This window comes from Podarcis cretensis, assembly GCF_951804945.1.
Source record: "Podarcis cretensis genome assembly, chromosome: 5".
Lineage (NCBI taxonomy): Eukaryota > Metazoa > Chordata > Lepidosauria > Squamata > Lacertidae > Podarcis > Podarcis cretensis.
Genome location: NC_137174.1, coordinates 68,577,423 through 68,600,950, shown reverse-complemented (window position 1 = coordinate 68,600,950; position 23,528 = coordinate 68,577,423). Strand labels below are relative to the sequence as shown.

At 40.9% G+C, this 23,528-nt stretch overlaps 2 protein-coding genes across 6 annotated transcripts in view; both read left to right on the top strand.

Moving 5' to 3' along the window:
* Positions 1 to 18,505, top strand: part of NMNAT3 (nicotinamide nucleotide adenylyltransferase 3) — a 37,683-nt gene extending 19,178 nt beyond the window's left edge. For all 5 annotated transcript variants that reach the window (XM_079975940.1, XM_079975941.1, XM_079975939.1 and 2 more), the window contains 3 exons: positions 5,775 to 5,958; positions 11,550 to 11,659; positions 17,243 to 18,505. In XM_079975940.1, coding sequence (XP_079832066.1) covers positions 5,775 to 5,958; positions 11,550 to 11,659; positions 17,243 to 17,652 — 704 coding nt within the window. In that variant the 3' untranslated portion in view covers positions 17,653 to 18,505. The remainder of the gene's footprint in view (positions 1 to 5,774; positions 5,959 to 11,549; positions 11,660 to 17,242) is intronic.
* Positions 18,506 to 21,880: 3,375 nt separating this feature from the next.
* RBP1 (retinol binding protein 1) overlaps positions 21,881 to 23,528 on the top strand; it is a 38,812-nt gene continuing 37,164 nt past the window's right edge. Inside the window, exons 1-2 of the mRNA XM_079975951.1 lie at positions 21,881 to 22,531; positions 23,313 to 23,491. Of these exons, the coding sequence (XP_079832077.1) occupies positions 22,459 to 22,531; positions 23,313 to 23,491 (252 nt within the window). The 5' untranslated portion in view covers positions 21,881 to 22,458. The remainder of the gene's footprint in view (positions 22,532 to 23,312; positions 23,492 to 23,528) is intronic.

Genomic DNA, 23,528 nt, shown 5'->3' with positions numbered 1-23,528 from the left:
CATACCAACTGAGAATAGATTAGAATGCTGAACACTAATTAACTAATAAGGTTCTGGAACCTTTAAGGATACGAGTAGTCATGTTTAAAAAAGGAAGGAAATTATGCGGGATACTAGGATTGGTAATAATCAACTTTAAATATCTGCTAAAAGAAATCAAGTGTTTGGGTTAGTTGCAACAGCATTTTCAGTGTTAAAATCTTATTTTAAGAAGCTTCTATGATAAAGGAGATGGGGCAGGTTAGTAACCAGGAAAGGGTAGCACAGGACTTCTGTATAGACCAACTGCAGGCAGGTTGTCTCCCTTGAAGGAGGTACAAGCTCCATGCAGGGGGTTGCTAGGAACTCAATTGGAGTACCAATAGGAGTACCAAAGATCACAGGATGCAGAAAAGATGCATAGAGAATGGTTCATTGCCCTGATTTTCTGTAAATCACAATGGGCTGGGTATCTGCACGAATGGTTCATGGCCATCTGGCAAAAATGACCAGCGGCTGGCCGTGTGAATGTATCCTAAGGGGCCATCTCTGTCCTAGTGCAGAACAAGCCATCTGGGCATGGTCCTTGTGGCCCAAGCATCATGGCTTTCTTCATTTGTGTGTTGTCTTCTTTGTGAGTTGTCACAAGGTGATGTGATGTACACTGCAAAATCCCATTGCATATCCAGCTGTCCAGCTGTGTATTCTTCCTGAAGACTGTCACTTCTACTTGGAACAGATATCTGTCCACTGCTTGCCAGCAAATGTAAGGTCCTTTCCAGCAGCAAGATATAATGAGAATGAGAAACAGAATGAGAAATTGCCCTTCGTTGTCCCCGAGAGGGGGCAATGACAATAAAGATATTATTATTATTATTATTATTATTATTATTATTATTATTATTAAAACAGGTGCTGAATGCATATGAGGATCCCAGACACTTGATAAAAGCAAGGGGACTGCATCTTATGTAACACACCTCCTTCCCTCCACCTTTTTGCCAGGGATTTGCAACATATTTAAACCAAAAGCTATGCAACTGAAAGAATAAAATGCTTGGTGCCAGGTTAGTGTCAGATTTAATTAATGTCACAGCAGTTGCTGGCATGAGTTTAACTTTGATTTTCCATTACAGAATGAAACTTGGGGAAATTAAATACTGCATGATAAGGTATTTCCATGTAATCTGGAGAAAAGGTTAGAGTGTAATCTGTGATAATTCTATTTAAGATGGCAACAGTGCCTTTTTCAAACCTTCAGAGCTTAGAAGGTGCTGAAAGACATAAAATAAATATATAAATTTATTGTTACTTTATGTTCCTATTCTTGGTGTAGCTTTGATAACCAAACAAAGCCATATAATAGTGAGAAATATTCCCCTCTCCTGTAAACACCCATAGGAATTATATCTAAAACCTTCAGTGTTTGCAATCTTTCTATCCATTATGCGCATAAAACATGATCCAGCTCTTATATGCAGGGAGAGGAAGAAAAGGAGAATAACTGCACTGCTGGCCCTGCACCAGCTGCAATCCACAGGAATGACATCTCTTCCTTGAATGCTTTCCTGGAGATGATGTGATCATTAAGCTGTATCCCCAAAGCAGTAAAGTGACAGAGGCAGGGTCAGGTTCATAGGTACAGACTGGCCGCCCTGGCCAAATGCAAGTGTGTGGCTGCTTGACGGAAAAGGATCCTTTACAGCTGATATAACTTGCTGTTGTCTTGCTCTCAGCGACTCATCTGGGAATGCAGGCAGTTATCAGATCGCCCAGGCAAGGCTTGCAAATCCTTCCCTGCATCGCATGCCCTCAACTATGCTCTGACCACCCCCACCCACAAACCAGCAGGACTGCATTCAAATGGCACTTTATTCCATTTTCATGACTTTTCCCTGTTACGTTCTGCAGTATACATCTGAACTTTCATACAACGAAAAAGCCACTTCTGAAACTATAGTGGAATATAGTACAAGTTTATTGCTCATTATTGTGTTATTTGCTTCCGGGGGGGGGGGGGGGCGGACCCTATTTGCAAATAATATGAAAATGAGTGCTAAACATGCGCTATATTCCACTATAGTTTCAGAAGTGGCTTTTATGTTGTGTGAAAGCTCAGATTTAATGTGGAAATTAACAGTTAGGGAAATGTCCGTAAAAAATAAACAAACTGCTATTTAAATGCAGCCAAGGGATTGATGGTTTGACCTATTTGCATTTTCATGCCAGGTTTGTATAGATCTCGTCTGTTTTTTTGTGGATTTAAAAAAAGCATGAGAAATGTGTATTTACATTTTAAACACTTTGTACACATTTTGTATGCCTTCCATTCCATTAGTATATATTTTGTATGCTTTTCAGTGCATTTTCCTCTATAATGTACATTTCTCAGCATAGAATTTCTTGTTTTAATTCTACTTTTTTGAGCAGAACTGTGTTGCAGAATTTGGTTAAGTGGATAAGTTTGGGATGGGTGAGTTAGATTAGTTGAATTTAAAATATAAATTAGGATTGGAAAGACCTGTTGAAGTCCAGTCCACCTGAGTTTTACATGAAAACAGGACTAAGCACATTGCATTTCTGTGTGGTCTTTTAAGAGGAAATCCTTAAAAATCCACAGGGAAGCACAAAGGCAACATTTGTGATGAAAAATACAAGTTCTTGCTATGTGGTCTGAGTCCTGCAGCCCTGCTCTTTTACAGCCTTAAAAAAGAGAGTCCAGTTGACTAGAGCAGCTCATGTGTATGAATGAATCAATTTATTTCAGTCACTAACCAGAATGCACATGCATAGTGTTTTGCACAGCTGCACCACCGTATTGAAGTATTGCAAGTTTTCTTGATGATCTCTTGCTCAGAGTTGGATATGACTTGCCTACCCCCATGTAAATGTCTCAAGCGGACTTGCATTATTTCAGTACTGAGTACATGGTAGCAAGGAGCTCCACGTGCTAGCCAACTAGATTGCTTTAAAAAAAAATGTAAAAGAAAGAGACCAGGCATTGCGTCTGTCCACATATTGCCTTACGGAGGGTTCTGCATAACTGCAGATTCTGATGCAGGTGTGGACTAGATTGAATCATGTGAGTCTGCTTTGGAATCTGGGCATTTTCCCCACATCTCTACCACCACAATGACTTTAGTTGGGTTTTTCATGCTGTAGGTAGGAATAAACTGTGATCTAAGATTTGGCCTGGCTATAGATGTCCTCTTACGCTTTTGAATTATGGTGCTGGAGGAGACTCTTGAGAGTCCCATGGACTGCAAGAAGGTCAAACCTATCCATTCTTAAGGAAATCAGCCCTGAGTGCTCACTGGAAGGACAGATCCTGAAGCTGAGGCTCCAATACCTTGGCCACCTCATGAGAAGAGAAGACTCCCTGGAAAAGACCCTGATGTTGGGAAAGATGGAGGGCACAAGGAGAAGGGGACGACAGAGGACAAGATGATTGGACGAGTGTTCTCGAAGTTACCAGCATGAGTTTGACCAAACTGCGGGAGGCAGTGGAAGACAGGAGTGCCTGGCGTGCTCTCGTTCATGGGGTCACAAAGAGTTGGACACGACTAAACGTCTAAACAACAACAAGATTTGGCCTGGCTATAGATGTCCTCTTAGAAGGTGTGGAGGGACTTTGAAAACTGGTGTTGATGCTACTGCAAGAATGTTTGAATGAACCCTTGGCCTGAAGAGGCAGCTTTTAATTTTTTACACATTCTTTCACATTCAAGACAGCTAACCTTACATTTAGAATGGCAGCAGAATCAACATACAAGTCAGGCATGCTTTTATTTTTCTACCTCAGGCAACAAGTAGGGGAACTACTTTTTAACTTTAATTATAGCGAGCATGACCTGGAGTAATTGGTCAGCAATAAACATGATGCCACTTTATGACCTCATTTCAGTTTTTGGGTTGTGTTTTTTACTGTAATAGAAAGGTTTGCACTTTCTATTAAAGTGTAGATCTGAAGTGAGGCCATAAATTACTCTGGCAAAGTCTAGAGTGCCCATTACTGGAACCTACTAAAAAAAAGATTAGAAAAATCATCTATCATGGCTAGTTCGTGTATAGCCTCTACTTGCAAAAATATGCTAGAAAACATTCCCAAGCATCTGCTAACCCTGAGATTTTGGAAAATGTCAGAGCAATCATTTGACTCATGCCAAGAAGATAGATAAGGATTTTGCTACTTTATTATAGGGTGAGGGCTCACATTAGGCAATAATATTTTTTGGAGATCTTTTCCTGGATACTGGCAAAATTTACAGCTGCTTAAATTATAGCAAGAGGAGCTTTAAAATTCATAGGCTGCTCTAGCCTAAAACGAGCAGCTCCAGCTAGGAAGGAAGTCAGATGATAATGGGTTGTGTTCAGTGTAACCCTGAGGTGGATTCCAACAGTGCAAATATTTCTTCTTGAACAATAGAATGTTCTCCTGCTCTCCTCCCCCCATGCAGCCCCTAAATCTGTTTCAGCGGTTCTCCCAACTACCCAGAGTAGATTTGGGGATCACATGGGGAGGAGAGGGGCAAATCCCGTTGTGCTAACACTAATCCTTGCCACTGGTGCAGTTATTTTGCTGAGTACCACCCAACAGCTGTAAGAAAGCACAAACTAGAAAAACCAGTAAAGCGCAGAACTGCAGTGATGAACTGTGGAGCTCATAAAGAAGGCAGTGGGGGAGGTATTGTTGGCTGAATGGTGGTATGCACATATTGCATTAATTTGGTCCCAAACCGAGTCCCCAGCATCTCGTGAAGGACCCCTCAAGATCTGAAGAGCTGTTATCAGTCAGCAGACAACGCTGCACTAAGATGGACCAGTGGTTGAACTTGGATAGGTCATACAGCTTCACATGTTCACAATAAGTAATGCTGTATAATTGATTAGTTCTAGGTTGACGTTGTTGCCAAAGTTAATCCATGAAAATATTTGTGATCATTTATTTAGCTAGACATTTTCATCCACCCCAGAGTGTTGGGAAACAGATGGATGAAAGCTTGTCTTCCTGCAGGCTTCCCTTGCTATTTATACTTGGATAAATTTGATAACTTTTAGGAAAACATCATATTGACTTTCCCCAACCTCAGTTGAGGACATTAGAGCCTGCCTTGCAAATCTTATTACATCAAAGATTTCATTGCACTGTTGAAGAATAAAGGCTTCTGTTTCCATTTTAATTAACGTGGTCAATCATATGGATGGAGATCTTTGTCGCAGATAAGCCCAATTAAAGATTTCTCTTTTTTTCTTTCATAGCATTCTGGTCTTGGTCTGAAAAACCTTTCTTATTAACCATTTTCTCCCTTGACTGTCCTGATTTGCTTTGCTGTGCACTATTAAGCAGAGTGGCAGAAAACATCTACAGAAACATGGCATTATTCCTTCAGCATGCGGATAAGGCATGATAATCTTGTTAGCTAGTATGCATCAGATACTAAGAAATAAACACTGGTCAATTAAAACATTCATCAACTGCGCTATCTTGAAACTGTTCTGGTACAGTTGCTAGAACTAAAAATTCATTAGCCTTATCTTCAGTCTGTCTAATCCTATGCATTATAAATGAAAAATGTTTCTATTTGCAGAAGGTTTTACACACATCCACTTTTCCTTTTAGTACTATCTAATGGAGTTGACGCTTCAGTAATAGAACTTTGAACAGTTTAATCGCCAAGGAGAGGGAACAATGCTTTTTATTGTTTACATAATTTTCATTTCCTCATTTATCACCATTACAAAACAGATATACAAGGACTGTTCCCCCCCCCTTTCTGTTTTCTCCCTGTACCAAGGAAAGTACCGAGTGATTGGAGGTATAATTTCACCAGTTAATGATGACTATGGAAAGCAAGGTTTGGCGGCAGCAAAGCATCGCATAGCCATGGCTCAACTTGCACTGGAGACCTCCGACTGGATCAGAGTAGACCCTTGGGAGAGTGAGCAAAGGCAATGGAGTGAGACTGTAGTGGTTCTCAGGTAATGATGATGTCTGTGTGTGTGTGTGTTGCTTCTGCATTGGATGATCAAAAGAATCATGGGGTATCTCAGATAAGCTGTATTTTAGGAATCTTTTGCCAGCACTACGAAATTATACGCCAAGGGTAGAATGAGCTAATGAAATTCAATTGAGTGGGGTCTTATGCTACATTTTTACAAATCTGGGCTTTCAGTGTACCAAAAATGTCTTGAGAAGGACTAGGGAAAATGTAAAGCTGGCAGTGAAGAAGTGGCTGATCTCCCAGGGAAGGAGCCAAGACCTTTTAAAGGGGTACTGAAGCCCACCAGCCCACTGGATGGTTTCACACATACACAGTGCGGAGGGTTAAATGGATAGTCTGGAAGCTGTGTTAATCTTGTTATGTATATTTCATTACAACAATAACCTTCCTGAGTGAAGAATACTCTAATCACTGTATACAGTTCCAATCATGGCATAACAGGAAAAGCTAAATAAATATTTTTCTATTTTAGATTATTGCTAGCTAAACATGTATGTTCTTCAAAGCCAGCAAATTGGGCCTATACCTCAGAGTATGTAGGGGAGCAAGATTTTCTGATAATCTTTGAGTCATACCTGTAGAAATAAACTTATATTATTATTTTTTGTAGAAGCTCTCCCTTTGAATCAAACATGTTAGTGTGCAACAACCTATCACATGTACTAGGTAACTTTTATCTAAGCCAGTGGTGTCCAAACTTTTTTCAAAGAGGGACAGATTTGATGAAGTAAAGGGCCGTGAGGGCAGACCAAAGGGCCAACCCCAGGAAATAAACTGCCACAGGGGCTGGATTAAACCGACCAGCAGGCTGGATTAGGCCCCCAAAACGGATTTTGGACATGCCTGATCTAAGCCACTATAAACATTAAGTGAAAATATCCTTTGGTGTTTGAAAACTAATACTTTTCAACCAAATGGATGAACTTCAAAGGTGAGCCCAGTTACCCTCCTCGTAATGCAGTGTTCCTCTCCAACAGGAAGGTTGTATAGATATTTCTACCAATCACTTTATTACAGTATTACAGCTCAGTTCTGTCTATGTTTATTCCAGAATTGCCAATGTATTTTGTGGCTCTTACTCACACTTAACCTGGGAGTAAACATCCCCCTGTGCATAGGAATACATTGTTAATGTACTTCCTCTAAAGAGAGTTTCCCCCTCCCAATCTACAACAGGTTGTAACACTCATAAGCATCTGAACTGGGGATGCCTTGCCCTTTAAGCATATATGGGCATACCTGATGGTGCAGACTTCAGTTCCTAGGAAAGCCTTTGTGTGTAGAGAAGAAATATGTACTCAGGATTGCCTAGCTATGTCTAGGATGTTGGGGATGGGTCTGGGGTTAACTGTGATGCTGGAAGCAGGGCCAGCTGCACAAAACCATTGTCCCTTTCTCTGTGTGAACCCCTTCACTAACATATGAAGGGATCTGCACCTGTGAGATACATGGTGATGAAATGGTACCTCCTAGCTATCTGTTTCATTGTCTGAGGTTCATTTACAGCCATGACTCCCTGATGTCTGCTTCATCCAAATGTCTTTTGGTAGTATTTTTTTCTTCCTTCCAGACAGACGCTGTTCGCATTCCTGTGATTAAATTTATATTCTGCTCCTCATACTAAGTCTCTTGTGCTTTCTAAGGCTGTGTGTTGAATAATCTGAAGTCCTTAGAAGACCCACCTAGGATTGTGTGGTTTTTTGCTTCATATAAGGAAAACTTTGTCTGGCATTGTCATCATTAACAAAGACGGCTTAGAATGCGTGTCTGAATGCATTTTTCATTGCTGTGGCATGGCAGACACAAAACTGGAGGGCTGTGTCAAAACTCATTTGATCACAGGAAGGCCTGTATCCTTTGTATACTTCAATAGTTTGTCTTACATTTCAATAAAACACCTATGCAGATCAAATGTCTGTCAGTCTTTCACTTGTGAGACAAGGAAGGTTTTTTCTACAGGTTAACTCAGCTAGGGATCCTGGATTTCCTTCTGCCTGTCCTCGCCCAAAAAAAATCTGGGTGCTTTCTTGAGTTTTGGCTTGCTTGCTTCAGTCATCTGACATCTTTTGATATGCATCAGATTAAAATAGTGAACCTAGTTGTTTGCTAATGTCGGCTTCTATAGGCTTAATTTTGGTAGGCTTGTGTCAGGGAACTGCCATCAGTGCCGGAGGGAGAGAGCAAAATCCAGAGAGATTCCAGAGAGCGTCCCGGGATTGGGAGAGGCAGCCCATCTTCTGGGGAAGAGAATCAGCGTAGCACCAGTGGAGAAGGGGGGCAGATGGGGGAAGCGGGGAGGCGGTCCCATGACTCCTTGCCGGGGACCAGCGGGGAGAGTAGGGGTCCGCCGCTGCCTACGCCCTCCTTGCGCAGAAGGCTTTCGCGCAGAGAGAGTAGGAGGAGACTAGGTGTCAAAGAGCTTCTTTGCTGGAAGAAGTTTAAGAAACGCCCACTGACGGATTCTGCCAGCGATTGAGGCAGCCACGTGTGAGTGGCTGTCCAGACAGAAAAGGTTCACTCAGGCAACCCAGCCAGGTGTTTGCACCAGCTTACGCACGAGCAACCCTAGAACCATTACAGCTTGGGTACGTTGTGCTTCATTGCAACAAATGTCACTTTGATATTTTCTCATTCTGTAGTTTTTGGATATTCTTGTCATAGTCCTGCAGAACTGATTCAACAAAGAAGCCAAAATTCTCTTTCTCAGAGTTCATCTCAGATGTCTCTCTACCTTTTTCTCCCATGGAGCTAGGAGGCACAGTCCTTCTTTTAGACACTTGTACTTTTCACTTCTGAAGGCACTGAAAACCTGCTTACCATTCTATTGTACTGATCTTTATGCTAGTTTACTGTGGAAGGATTATCCTGTTATTCCCACTTACTTTTTCTCTACACAGGCACATACTCTTGTTCCTGTCTCCATGCCTTGACAATTATTCATGTCTGTCACAGATCACATTCTAGTTCTCCAATAATGGCATTGCATCTTGCTTTATCATAGAATTGTAGAGTTGGAAAGCACCACAAGGGTCATCCAATCCAGCCCCCTGCAGTTCTGGAATCTAAATTATATTTTGTTTATTATTGATGTAGTTATTGTTGTTATTATTATTATGTTCCTTCCTCAGTCTTGACAAGAAGGAATTGCTGTTGATTCTACAAAATATACGGTAAAAGAAATGTTGCTTGATTGTCTTTTGATCCAGCTCTCTTCCCATTTCTTTTACATTACCCGATTTGAGAGTTCATGCATGCCTTCTTCCTTGTCCTGTAAAATTACAATATTCAATTAATGCTTAACAGATTCTGCTAGGCACTTGTCACAAGCTGCTTTGCTTAATCTTTGAGGACTTCTATAAATAAGTAAAATGTCTAGTGATGCTGCATCTGGAAAGCATCAACACCAGACTTTGGGAAGAAGTGTTGAGAATTGTCAGGAGAGAAGAAGAAAAAAACCTATTCAAGTTTGCAAGTATGTTCTTTATGCTTTAAAAGCTAGGCAATATGAGTCGATTGACATACCGCTTGCCGAAAGTGCAAAATATAATCAAACCGTAGTAAGAAATCTCTGTACAAAATGAATGTATATTCGTCACATAGCTTGGTACTTTCTGTAATCCTCAACTCATACTGTGTCTCGGCTTGGCTGGATTCTTTCTATGCAGCACTCCTGACACTGATCATATATCTAGCTGAATCAAACTGTGAGAATTACAGCTGGCAAACTGCATCTCCAAAGCTGGTGCTTTTTTCTTAATCTTAATTAACACTGTATTATTATTACAGGTAGGTAGCCGTGTTGGTCTGCCATAGTCAAAACAAAATAAAAGAAAAAAAATTCCTTCCAGTAGCACCTTAAAGACCAACTAAGTTAGTTCTAGGTATGAGCTTTCGTGTGCATGCAGGTATTCTTCAGGTATCTGAAGAAGTGTGCATGCACACGAAAGCTCCTACCTAGAACTAACTTAGTTGGTCTTTAAGGTGCTACTGGAAGGAATTTTTTTTCTTTTATTTTGTTTTGTATTATTATTATTATTATTATTTCTTGGGATTTCTTATTTGCTTCCACCATGAGGTTCCAAAGTAGATATAAACATTTTAAAAAATACAACATTAACATCAGTTAAAACAAATCAGCATTAGTTGTGATGTATCTAACTTACAGTACAGCCCTATACATGTTTACTTAGAAATAATTCCCCCCATCCACGAGCTTAGTAGGACTTACTCCCAGGAGAGTGTAGATATAGATAGGATTGCAGCCTTAAGATGTCAAGCTTTGGCACATCTCCCAGTAGAGGAATGCAAGAGGAGGGAAATCCTTCTTCCTGTCTTTAACATTTTAAACAGCTACAACTTCTGCTTATTCAGGTGTGAGGAAGTTCATATGGAAGTGAATTGAGCTTGTTCTTAACCTTTGTAGGCCTCGGAATAAGTTTGGCACATTGCTTGCAGCTTGCTTAGAGTGTAGCTCTACAGTTGTCTACCGGTTTTGGCAACCATATTCATTGTGCTCACTTTACATTCCTTACATTTGGATGCCTGTAGAGTAGTGGGTTCAATTTAGAACAAACAAACCAACACTGAATGGTATAGGTTCTGATTGTAGAAGAAAACTGCTCCTGGAATCTAGCTGCAGGCTTGTGTTTGAATTTTTCAGTATTCAGCTCCAGGGTGGGTCTTGAACTGCTATCAACTGGGAAATGTGAGGACACGATTCAGCATGTCCCAATCCAGCCTTCCCCAAAGGAGACCAGTCACATCAGCAGGGAAGCCTCTCGACGCAAATAGGCCACATGGGAGACACTTTGATCCTTGTAAATAGGATCTGGGTCAGGCTTGTCACTGGTTTGGGCAACTAAGAAGCTTTGATGTCACTGTTGGCTTCAGGCCACCTTTGCCTCACACCCCTGAGCATCTGCTTTACCTATCTCCTGACAAAGCTTTGCTGTGCTGAGTTACTCCGTTTGTTCCCTTCCATATTTTTATGTTCTCACCTTTTAGAAAGCTCTTCCTGGTTTCCTTGCCAGCCTGGATCCAAATAACTGTGGAGCTAACTAAGCAGTTCCTGTTATGTTGTTGGTGTCTCCCATTCAAAAGAATAAAAAGTAAAACATTCTATAGGACATTCTCAAAGAAGAACTTCGAGCCTAGTCAGTGACCTTTTTTGTTGTTCTCCTCTTTTTGAAATTGTATTTTTTTTAATGTAACCATTTTGCAGCTTATTCTGTAAATGCCTGAAATCTTTATTACATTTTATTGAGTGTTATAAAGCTGAAGTCCAACAAAAGATACTGTTTTACATGCATTATATCTCCTAGAGGAGTAAAAGCAACATTAAAAAGAAATAATGGTCAATCGAAGATGTTCAAGTTAGGACAAGAATGTGAGCCGCCATTGACACAAATCTTGCAATGCACAGAATTAATATGGCAAGTTCTCCAGCCATCTAATTAAGCCCTGAAGTACACAAAAGCCGATTGAGTTTTAGAAACAGAAAGTGCAAGATAATCGCTTTGTGTATCTCTGAGAGGATTACCTTACACAGAGCCTTTTATTTTAACACAGGCACCATTACAAAGAACTGCTTAAATCACACCATATCAAGGAACTGCCCGGAGAAAACAATTGGCCCATAGAAAAGGCTGCCGGAGCATCGTTTGCTTCATCACTCACAGGTTTGTTACTGCTTTCGGTAGTGTTCCTTGTGTAGATGATAATGCCTTACACCTTTATCAGATTAATACCCATGCCTAAGTAGGAAAATAGAGCATTTATTTATGTTAGTGGCTGGAGCCAGGGGTCAAAAGTTGGGAAACTAATGCTGTGGGAGATGTATCTGATGCAGCTTCCCAGGTGTGGTCAAAGGAATTGCTGGTACCATGGTGGCTGGTTCTGCCCTACCAATACCTGTGGTTCGTTAGCATGCCTCAAGATTTCCCTCGCATCCATTGCACATACAGCATGTGGGGAGCTCTCTCCAAGCAGCTGACAACTTTGCAGGATTTGCAATCAAAGGGAAATTTATTTCTGTGTGTTTAGTTGTACATGTCAGTGTACAGAGGTAGAGCCTGCCACAGCAATGCCATTGCATCACTGTGTGCATTCATGTTTCACAAACAAATGAAAGAAAATGTCTCAAATTGTAGTTTGAGAGCCTGTGAAGCAGTACAGTAATGAATGTGCGTAGGTTGTGTCATGACCTACCTCCCTGAACACCTGGAAAATGCTACGGATTCCAGTGATGCCGAAATTTCAATTTAAAACCACAACTATGCTTTTTTTGTTTTAATTCCCGATTAGCTCCCTTTCTAGCCCTTTTCTCTTCCTCCCAAGTTTTGCTCGCTCTTCCCTGCATGTACTCCTAAATGAGCTTTTAATTCCTATTTAGTAATGCATAGTCAAGACCCCAACAGATGTTCTTCAACCACCTGCAAGCAGTGAATGATTTTAGCTTATCTCTCCCAAGCTAGGTTTAATCCCTCCCATGCTGTTGACAGGCTTGCCTGATGCTAAAAATTTCCATATGTACCTTGCACAATGTGTTAGTAACTACTGTTATCCCAGTTGTCCCGTGGATCATAGGCCAGGGTCATATACATATAGATATATGATTTGTATTTGCAGCCTGCCCTTCTCCAAATAGTCCCAGTACAAATTATTATTAAAAATCGTAAAATAAAAACACAAAACTAACCAACAGCAAAGTTAACAGGAGTATAGAAAAGCAATGCAGGATAATGGAAGAGCATCCATTCCACCAGTTGTCAAAAAGCCTACAGCAATGGTGCAAGACTCACCTTGGAGGGGAGGTTATTCCACAACCATGAATTATGCTGACTTTCCTCTAACATGAGGAAGTCCCTTCAGCAAATGGAGGGAGCCCTGGATCCAACCCAGCATCTGCAATACCCCTTTTACTTAACTATTTCTAAATTATATTTTCTACGCTTGCTTTAAAAAACAACAACAAAACTTAAGGAAGAACTTTTTGTAAAGAAAGGCAAGCTCCGCTAAGCATGCAGAGATTTAGCTCAAGAAACAAATTTTGAAAGATCTCAGATCATTTTCTATTCTTAGGCTTGTGTTCAGCAAGGTCCTACACAGAGTAGACCCATACCAATAACCTAAGTTAACCGCCATCAATTTCAGTGGGTCTATTTTGACCAATACTAACAATAACAATACTAACTACAGTGAGGGGGGACAATGTTTGATCCACTGCTAAATTTGCCTGTTTGCCCTCCGACGAAGAAATGACCAGTCTATAATTTTAATGGTAGGTTTATTGTAGCTGTGAGAGACAGAATAACAACAGGAAAAACCCCAGAAACCTAGAAGACAAAAGTCAGAGATTGATGTGCATTATAATGAGTGAAATAAGTATTTGATCCCCTATCAACCAGCCAGATGTCAGGCTACCTGATATCTTTACTGTATGTAACGAGCTGAGATTAAAAGCACCTGCTATAAGGGAGAGGTCTTACCTGTAATCCCAGCTCGTTATAGTACCTGTACAAAAGACACCTATCAAGAAGCAATCAATCCAGCAGATTCCAAAGTAGCCACCATGACCAAGACCAAAGAGCTGTCCAAGGATGTCAGGGACAAGATTGTAGACCTGCACAAGGCTGGACTGGGCTACAAGACTATTGCCAAGCAGCTTGGTGAGAAGTTGACAACAGTTGGTGCAATAATACACAAATGGAAGAAACACAAAATAACTGTCAACCTCCCTTGGTCTGGGCCTCCATGCAAGATCTCATCTCGTGGAGTTGCAATGATCAGGAGAACGGTGATGAAGCAGCCCAAAACTACATGGGGGGAACTTGTCAATGATCTCAGGGCAGCTAGGACCATAGTCACCATGAAAAAAGTCACCATGAAAACAGTTGGTTTTCATAGTCACCATGAAAACAGTTGGTAACACACTATGCTGTGAAGGACTGAGATCTTGCAGAGCCCAGGGTTTCCTTGCTCAAGATAGCACATGTACAGGCCCATCTACAGTTTGTCAATGCACATCTGAATGACCCAGAGGAGAACTGGGTGAAAGTGTTGTGGTCAGATGAGACCAAAATCGAGCTCTTTGGCATCAACTCAACTTGCCGTGTTTGGAGGAGGAGGAAAACTGCATACGACCCCCAAAACACCATCCCCACCATCAGACATGGAGGGGACATATGCTTTGGAGGTGTTTTTCTGCTAAAGGGACAGGACACCTTCACTGCATTGAAGGGACGATGGACGGGACAATGTATCGTCAAATCTTGGGTAAGCATCTCCTTCCCTGAGCCAGGGCATTTAAAATGGGTCAAGGATGGGTATTCCAGCATGACAATGACCCAAAACACATGGCCAAGGCAGCAAAGGAGTGGCTCAAGAAGAAGCACATTAAGGTCCTGGAGTGGCCTAGCCAGTCTCCAGACCTTAATCCCATTGAAAATCTGTGGAGGGGGCTGAAGGTGTGAGTAGCTACACATCAGACTCAAAATTTTACTGACTTGAAGAGGATCTGCAAAGAGGTGTGGGACAAAATACCTCCTGAGATGTGTGCAAACCTGGTGGCCACCTACAAGAAATGTCTGACCTCTGTAATTGCCAACAAGGGTTTTGCCACCTAGTACTAAGTCATCTTTTGCAAAGGGATCAAATACTTATTTCACTCATTATAATGCACATCAATCTCTGACTTTTGTCTTCTGGGTTTCTGGGGTTTTCCCTGTTATTCTGTCTCTCACAGCTACAATAAACGTACCATTAAAATTATGGACTGGTCATTTCTTCGTCAGAGGGCAAATGGGCAAATTTAGCAGGGGATCAAATACTTTTTTCCCTTACTGTATGCAACAAAGAAAAACAATTCCTATTTTGGCTCCTTAAATCACCCTCTATTCAATGTCATGCCATTACATTAAACTGAGGGAAGGAAAGAGACTGCAGGGTAAATAGTGGGGCTGCAGATGGAGCACTCAGGGGAAATAAGCTTCCACACCTTAGTTTTTACCCTGGCAGCGTACATTGAAAGGACAACATCCAGCAGGTTGTGCAATGTCTGACTGCCAAAAAAAAGCCCATCCTTCAAGACTCCTTAAAGGAGTTTCCGGGGGGTGGGTTGAATGATCTGTGGCGTACAGAAGCTTTCTTCAGCTCAGCTAAGAGAGAGCACTCTTGTGACTGCAAAACATTTGTCAACCAGGAAATATTATAATTCTTCTCCAGCTTGGATTTCAATCTGAGCTGGAGAAGAACTCAGACCCTTGTAAAGCTTGCATCTCCTTTGAGATGGACTTTAATGAGTTCTCAATGAGCCTGGCTTCTCTGAAATCTCTACTTTCTTGTTAGTATAACAGCAGCCTGCCATTTTTGAGAACATCTCAGTTATTTGCTATTTCCTTTTGAAAGGTCCTCTGAGATATTTACAAGGGCTGCTATCAGTTTAAAATGCTTTCTGCTTCTGTGTAACTTATTTTAGTAGGTCTTCACATCTCCGGTAAGGGTCACTGAGTTTAGCATCACATACAGAGTAGTCTTTTCCTTTTTATAAGAGACCCTTGATCTTTATTTCATTTCAAATTGAACTTGGGCAGATAACCTGGTTGCTTTCCTACCTGTTTTGGTTTGAGAGTTTTGTCTCTTAATGAGATCTTGCAGGCTGTTAAAGCTAGCTGCTTTGTGCTGGTGGCAGTTTCTCCTTTAGCTAACTCTGTTTTCCTTTCTGGCAGGGTATTATGGAGTATTAGAATAACTTTTTTGCTACCAGTATTGATTCAGATATTCCATTCAGAACCTTACCAAAAATAAAAAAAAGGTTCAAGTATGCTACAGAAACTGAATCACTCTTACTGGAATTGCAGTTTAGAAAAACCATTATCAGTTGTGAAACTGCAAGATCATTATTTAACAGTAGCCCTCAAAAGTCCAAGGAAGTTATATGCCTGTTTCTTGTCCCTCTAGACTTGATTCTATCAGCAACCTTCTTTAAAAAGCCATTTAGTTGTTCAATTCTGGTTTCAAGATTTGATGCCTTTCTGAAGAGAGAGCCTTACGCTGTTCTCACAATTTTTTAAAATAGACATTTTAATGTCGGGAATGATGGATGATAGTGTGTTGTATGTTGCTTGACCATGTTGGCATTTGATGTTGGTTGTCAAAGAGGGCTGCTTGTATCTTTATTCAGAGGGAGCCTGCTAGATAAATCTCTACCCCAAGCTTCAGAATATGCTTTATAGTTTGGATTTTTCCAAACACACACATCCTATCATCCATCCATCTATCATCTATCTATCTAAATTGGTGTGGGTGTAACCCCTGCTGAATCAGTCTAGTCTAGATGCCTGTAAGAATCTCACAAGGAGGACCTAATTTCAACAGCTCCCTTCCCACTTGCAATTCCCATGGAACAGGGGCAGCCTCTCTTTTTTGTACATTGCCCTTGTAAGGCTACAGGGCACACTATATGTGTGGGTGGGGAAGTTGGCTGCCCCCATATGTACATGGGAACCACACTCTTTTTCTCTGTACAATCACTGAGGAAATAATGGTTTGTCATAACTAAAGTATCAACTAAAGCATCAACACAAGAGAAGGAAACTGGTAGATTCTACACACATATAAAAAAACACACTGTGAAAATGCTTTTTTAAAGGAGACAGAACGTGTTAAAAGCACACACCAGAAAAATAATGGTAGACAAGGCAGTGAAGAAGCTAGAAAAGAAAGGTGTTTCTAACATGCCTCAGAAGTGAAACAGTGTTGGAGTATGCCTTATTTCAGTGGGGAAGCTGCTCCCAAGTGTTGGTGGCACAACAGAGAAGGCTTTGTTCTTGGTTGTTGCTGGATGAATGTGTGCACAAGCAGGAGGGGTTATGAGAATGACTGCAGGAACAGGTGGGTCCGTGTGGGCAAAGGCATATGATGTCCATTTGCCATTTGAAATAATACACTTTATGGAGGATTTTACAAATACACACTATACCTTTAAAGCACATTCTTTCAGAGAATCCTGGGCACTGTGGTTTCTTAAGAGTTGCTGGAAATTATAACTCTGTGAGAGGCAAACTACAGTGCCCAGAATTCTTTGGAGGAAAGAATGTACTTTAAAGGTTTATTGTGTAAGCAGCCTTAACTTCAGTAGATTCTAGCAGGATGCTGGTTGAATTTTAAGTGTGTGTGTTCGTATAAACTACAAATATAAATGTACATCTAAAGGGGATGTTTCAGCAAAAGAAAATAATGCAAATGATATTATGTTCTTGCAGTTGTCCCTGAGTTAAAACTTCTGTGTGGAGCTGATGTTCTGAAGACGTTTCAAACACCTAACCTCTGGAAGGAAGAACACATTTTAGAAATAGTGGGAAAATTTGGGTTGGTTTGTATTAGTCGCGTTGGCAACAATCCTTCTCAGTTTATCTCTCAGTCAGCACTTTTAAGCAGGTACCAGCACAATATCCACTTGGTTAGGGAGTGGATTCAAAATGAAATCAGTGCCACAAACATAAGGCACGCCTTGCGCAAAGGGCAAAGTGTGAAATACCTCGTTCCAGATTCTGTTATTTCCTATATTAAGCAACACAATATATACACGGATGAGACTGAACGAAGAAATGAAGGGGATTTGCTGCAGCCACTTAAGCGATATTGTTCTGTCGTCAGCCCTCTTAATGACTGATGGTAATATGGGGCTTGTCCTCACTTCCGCTTACCCTGTGCCTAGAAATCATGGGTCTGAGTGGGTTTCCACTTTTCCTATGATTTTTAGGCATGGGTCCGAATAGTATTACCTTTGCCCTACCTCTTTCCCTCAAAAAATTCACTGTTAGCACTAAATCAGGGCAAATGCCAATTCAGAGAAAATCCAACTGACTTTTGCTCCAGTTCAGCTGTAAGCAGTGGGTTTTCCTGGGGGAAAGCAGCAGGGCAGGTAGATGTGTGGTTGAGCCCTAAGTTACCCACTTCTCTGAGCGACAATCCTAAACAATATGCCTGTAAAGGAAAGCAAGCTTGGTTGTGATAATATGGGAGTAATCCATTTTATGGAAAAATCCGTCTGTGCCAGTCAAAAGCTGTGGTGAAGAACTGATGAATGAGCCTATCTCTGTTCACAAAGGGACTTCCCCACTGAACTTCAGCGTTGGAGACAGTTTTGCACACTTAATAGGGATGTAGATCCAGGTCTTTCCTCTTGTTGAAATGAATGAAGAAGAGAGTCCTCGTTCCACCTGATGTTTCTTGAAAGCACTGGAGTCTATTTATAGGCACTGGAAATCTAAAACAAGGACTGCCTGCTGCATTTGGTTTCTGCCTTGCCATCTGTTATGCAAAGAAGTTTATCATTTTAAGTATCACTATTGACAGTGAATCAAAACAAGCTCCCATATCACGTGATCCTAAACAATTCACTTGTAAGTCAGCCCCATTGATTTCCATAAGATTTACTTCCAACGTTGTGTGGTGTGGGATTGTGATGTTACAATCTTCTTTTGTTTCTTGGTAGCTCAGCCAATAAAGCATGAAACTCTTAATCTCAGGGTCGTGGGTTTGAACCCCATGTTGGGCAAAAGATTCCTGTGTTGCAGGGCATTGGACTCAGTGACCCTTGTGGTCCTTTCTAACTCTACAATTCTATAATTCTATGTCTGGACTTTGTTTGAGGTTTTTCTTTTCTTTCCTTTCTTTTTGGATGTTGTGAACTATTTTTGTAAGCCTTTCACCACATCGCAATGCCACAATGCTTTCAATGTCTTTACTGCAAAATTGTCAAGCCGTTGACTGCAGACCCACTTATCAGCACTGGATTTGCAAGGAAGCCTTCCTCCACCCTCACTTCATAAATGGACTTATAATATTTCCTGTAAATTGTATTTTAGCACTGCAGCATTTGTATTTCTAAAGACGCAAAGAGAGAAAACGTATATTTTTCTGTAGCTGACATCTTTACATCTGTATGGGTGTTTCACAAGCTCTTCTAATAAATTCAGGGGGTGGAAGCTATATAAGGTCTTTTAACTCTGCCGTTGTGCTGAAAAAGGTTCCCAGAATGGCTTACAAAGTTCAGAAATAACTTGCAATAAACAAAGACCAGGTGTGAATTTACAATCGAAAATACATGACACAAAAGGAAAAAAGGTGTGGGAGGGAGGAAGCAAAAGACAAACCCAGATACTAGTTCTTGGTTACAAATTTCCCCAGGCAGAAATTAAGCAGGTCATGGAGCTGGATCTAAGCACAATGGATGGGCAACTGCTTCCAGTCAGGCACAACAGATTTTCAGTGACACAGGTACTACAGTAATGCAGTTCTCTGCCATGGGGCACACCCACTCAGCTTTTAACAAAAGAGAGGATCCAGCATATTTCATCTTAACACCAGCCAACCCAGAAGACACAGTTGTGAGTTCCATTACTTCAGGACAATATTTCAAAGGAGCATTGTCTATATGTGGTTTGTGTCAGTGACATAAGTCTAGCCTGCCTTCCTGCTCAAACGCAGGGAATCATCTATAAAAATGTCTTCAGCAACCTCATTACGAAGAGAGGAGAATACAAGTCAGAATTCTGAAAGATGCTTCTTTCCTCTGGCCTACTCAGCAGTTCAGACAATGTGTGTGAGAATAAAAAGACAGTCCCATTGTCTCTATCTCCATTGGTTCTACCCCAGATGCAGGATTGTCTGAAGGGGGTTTCTTCACATGTTTGGCTGACTACGCTTACACTGTATTCCTGTGACCAATAACACTGCACAAGCAGGATTCTAAGTACATTTAGCATGTAGAAAACTCCCATTCAAACCTTCCTGCTCTATGTGAGATGATAAGGGATGGTGCTTTGGGAGGGCAGGTATTGACACATCCACTCCCTCTTTGAATTTCTTTTGTGGGTCTGCTATCGTTCTGAAATAATCTGGTGGTTGCAGAATACCATATATAAAACATAAAACATTGCTTTGCATACAGCTTCATAAAATACCTATTTTGCATGTGACTTTTGGAAGAATGTTTATAACTTGCAAATGAAGTGGTAAATTTTTCTGGAAACTGGTTTCAACACACCTACTTCTGTGTCTTTTAGAGCTTGGCAATCAATGTGATTGTCAAACATCCATTACTCCCTTGTCCTTACCCTGCTTGGGGGTGGGGCTGAAAATAAAGCAAGGAAAATTGAAAGGAGGACAAATCAAAACTGGGGTGCCATATGGCAAACTTTTCATCAATTCAATTTCTGACCATTTTTCAGGTAGAACTTGCAGTATAATAATAATGGATAGGATGTTGGACTTTAGACAAGGGGTGCCTGAATTCAAACTCCTGCTCAGCTGTGAAGTTCATGGAATGAGCTATTACGGTAATTTTTAGCCAGCTGCTCACTCTCAGCCTAACCTACTTCACTGTGCACATCCTTCACTTATAATGCTCCTCCTCCCTTTTTGTTTGATCAATATCTCTTGAGCAGATTGTACCCCTCAATTTCTACATTCCTCTCATGAGTCTCGACCCACCAGGTTTCAGTAATGCCTATTAGGTAATATTTGCCATCCTGTATTAAGAACTCAAGTTCTTTTTGCTTGTTTCCCATACTCTGTACATTTGTGTAGAGACAACTGAACCATGAGTCATGCCTTTGCACACTGCTGCCTCTGTCCCCCTCCATAGGGAGTCAGCTGCCGCCACCACACATCTCTTCCTTCTCTGGGGAGCAGCAGGAATCGTTCTGTACACTGTATCTTCCACTGCCACCTTGCTGTGTTCTGAGGTATGCAACCACTCTACTTGCTCCTGTAGCCTGAGGTGAGGGCATGAAATCGACACAGCCTGGCTCCTGGCAGTCCTGCTTTTTGTGCCACATTCCTCCAGGGGTTCATCTCTCGCACTGGGTGATCCTTCTAGGGGCCTGCATATCTGTTCCAGGACTGTCCACTCTGGTACATCAAAGCTCCAGCCCCACACTAGTAAATTAACACAAGTAAGCAAGTTTATGTTATTCACAAACACCATTGCAAAGAAGCCAAACTCGTGCAGGTAATGGTATATGGCCCACAAATCCATAAATCGGAGGCACTGGCATAGAGATCCAACCCCATATTAAGTTGTTTTCCCTCCTATCGTGAGATGGCGCAGCTCCTCTGTTCTCACTGTCTTTGTGTGTTTTAAATTTAAAAATCACCCGCCACTGGCAGATTTTCTCTTGCCAGATTTTCCCCTTGTGCCACAAATTACTTAGGCTTTGTTACTCAGGATTTTAAAGTAGAGCAGGCTTCTCTGGGGATCTCTCCCACCACCCCTCGGCTTTCAGAATTTCTTAGATATTGGATCGTTGTTTTCAGCAGGATGCCTATCAGATGTTAATGGGGAGAGTTTGAAGATAGGTCGTTAATTTCAGATTTTTTAGGTATGTGAAATAAGTACTGTGTGACTCTGAACTAAACATCATCAAATACATATGAGAATCTGGATTATTACAATCTGCCACCTTGCGCCCCATGGGAGAAGGAGCTAGCCTTTATCCAGAGGCACAGCAGCTAATGCCCTGGAATTCTTAACTCAATTAATTTAACCTTGAGCTCATGCTACACTGAAAACTATTTGTTCTGCAGCGTGTTCGAAATTTCCCTGCTGTATTCCTAAGTGATGAGAAGACTTTACAGTCTCAAGTGATTCTTTTCGAGCAGCAATGTATTGTTGAATAATGCAATACTGCACGGTGTGTGTGTGTGTGTACGCCCCCCACCCCCAGCTTACTTGCACTGAAGTTAATAGGTTTCTGTGAAGGACTGCTTATTTTTCAGGCTGCAAAAACGGCGCATTATCTCAGCTGATTAATAAAACATTCGGTTCTGCTGGAGATGCTTGTTGACAACTGGAATCGGGGTGCAAGTCCAATACTAAAAGGCTCAATGTTCTGCTTCCCAACACCTATTGCTCAGGGATTCCTTCATAAATTTAGCAAAATATAGCAATTCAGAATGCAGTTCCTTTTGTGTGGTAGAACTTTCATACCTCTTTGGAGTACAGGTTTGGAAGACAGAGGGCAACGATCTCAGACGATCCAGAGACTATAATTTGCCACTTCTTGAACCACCTAGTATGTCCACTACATACAGCACTAAGATATGCTGTTGGTGTATCAGGAGAAGCCATCTTCTTTTCTTAGCCGCATGGAAGGGAAAGAAGTTAAAATCGAAACTCAGCTAATCGGTGGCCATACAGCCATCGGTATAGAAGGGCAATGACCTCGTCCATTTAAATCAAGCCATCCTGCTGTCATTAGCAAGCTAAAAGGTTCAGATATTTGGGGGGATTTAAAGGTAACACTTCGACGCTAATCGGCTTAAAGGGACTAGCATAACTGCATGGCCGGAAGAACAGATAAAAGAAACCAGAGTTCAGACTTGGCCTCAGCAAAAGGCTCTGAGCTGTATGGTGCAGAATTAACACACAAGTTGAAAAGCTTTGATATTGACGAGGACACAAGCACCAACCATGCCTGCCGATTTCAATGGCTATTGGAAAATGCTCAGCAATGACAACTTTGAGGAGTATTTGAAAGCATTAGGTAAGATTCTTTTATTTATTTAATTTAATTTATTATACAACCATAGCTCCATGCCTTCTACACTTGGGCTGAATCTGATTCTTCTGTAGCATCAATCACATAAACGTTCCACTTCACTGTATATGGCTTTTGTATGAAAATATTTTGGTTTTACTGAGTTTCTTTATTAATATTGCCATGTATCTATATATATATATATATATATATATATATATATATATATATATATATATTAAAGTGCCTCACTGATAGGAAGAGCAAGAAATAAAATCCAGAAGTTAAGTATATAATCATAAATAAACACTTCTGAATTATCAAAATTAATTATCCTGAAGTTATCATACATTGCTGGTGTTATAGCAAGCCTTTTACCTCAGGAAGTGTACAGTCTTAGGGACAGAACAAGAGTAGCAGAGCCTGAGCTACAAATTTGATTAGGAAACTCATTGAACAGGTATATTATACCTATAGTAGCAGTAAGTAATAGTTTTCAGTTGAATGTATTTTTAGAGTTTTATAGCAACTTTCACACATCCACACTAGACATGGCTTATCCCAAAGAATCCCAGGCACTGTAGTTTGTTAAGGTTGGCCCAAATCTTAGGCAAAAGTATCTATATATGTTGACAAGATTATCGTTTCATTCTGTGTGGGGATAAGTATTAAAACTTCCTCACTTTGTATTGAACTACAAGTTTATTTTTTTTAAAGAAAATCTTCAAAGCTTCTCCAGAGGTTTGATCTTTACAGAACTCTTTTCTGGTCTCTTTCTTCCCTTCAGATGTAAATATTGCTGTGAGAAAAATAGCTAATATGCTCAAACCGGACAAAGAGATCATTCAAGATGGCGATCACATGATCATTAAGACACTAAGCACTTTTAAAAACTACATCATGGATTTTGATATAGGGAAGGAATTTGAGGAGGATTTAACAGGGGTGGATGATCGCAAATGCATGGTAAGAATGAGAACAGCAACTGTTTCATGACAAACAA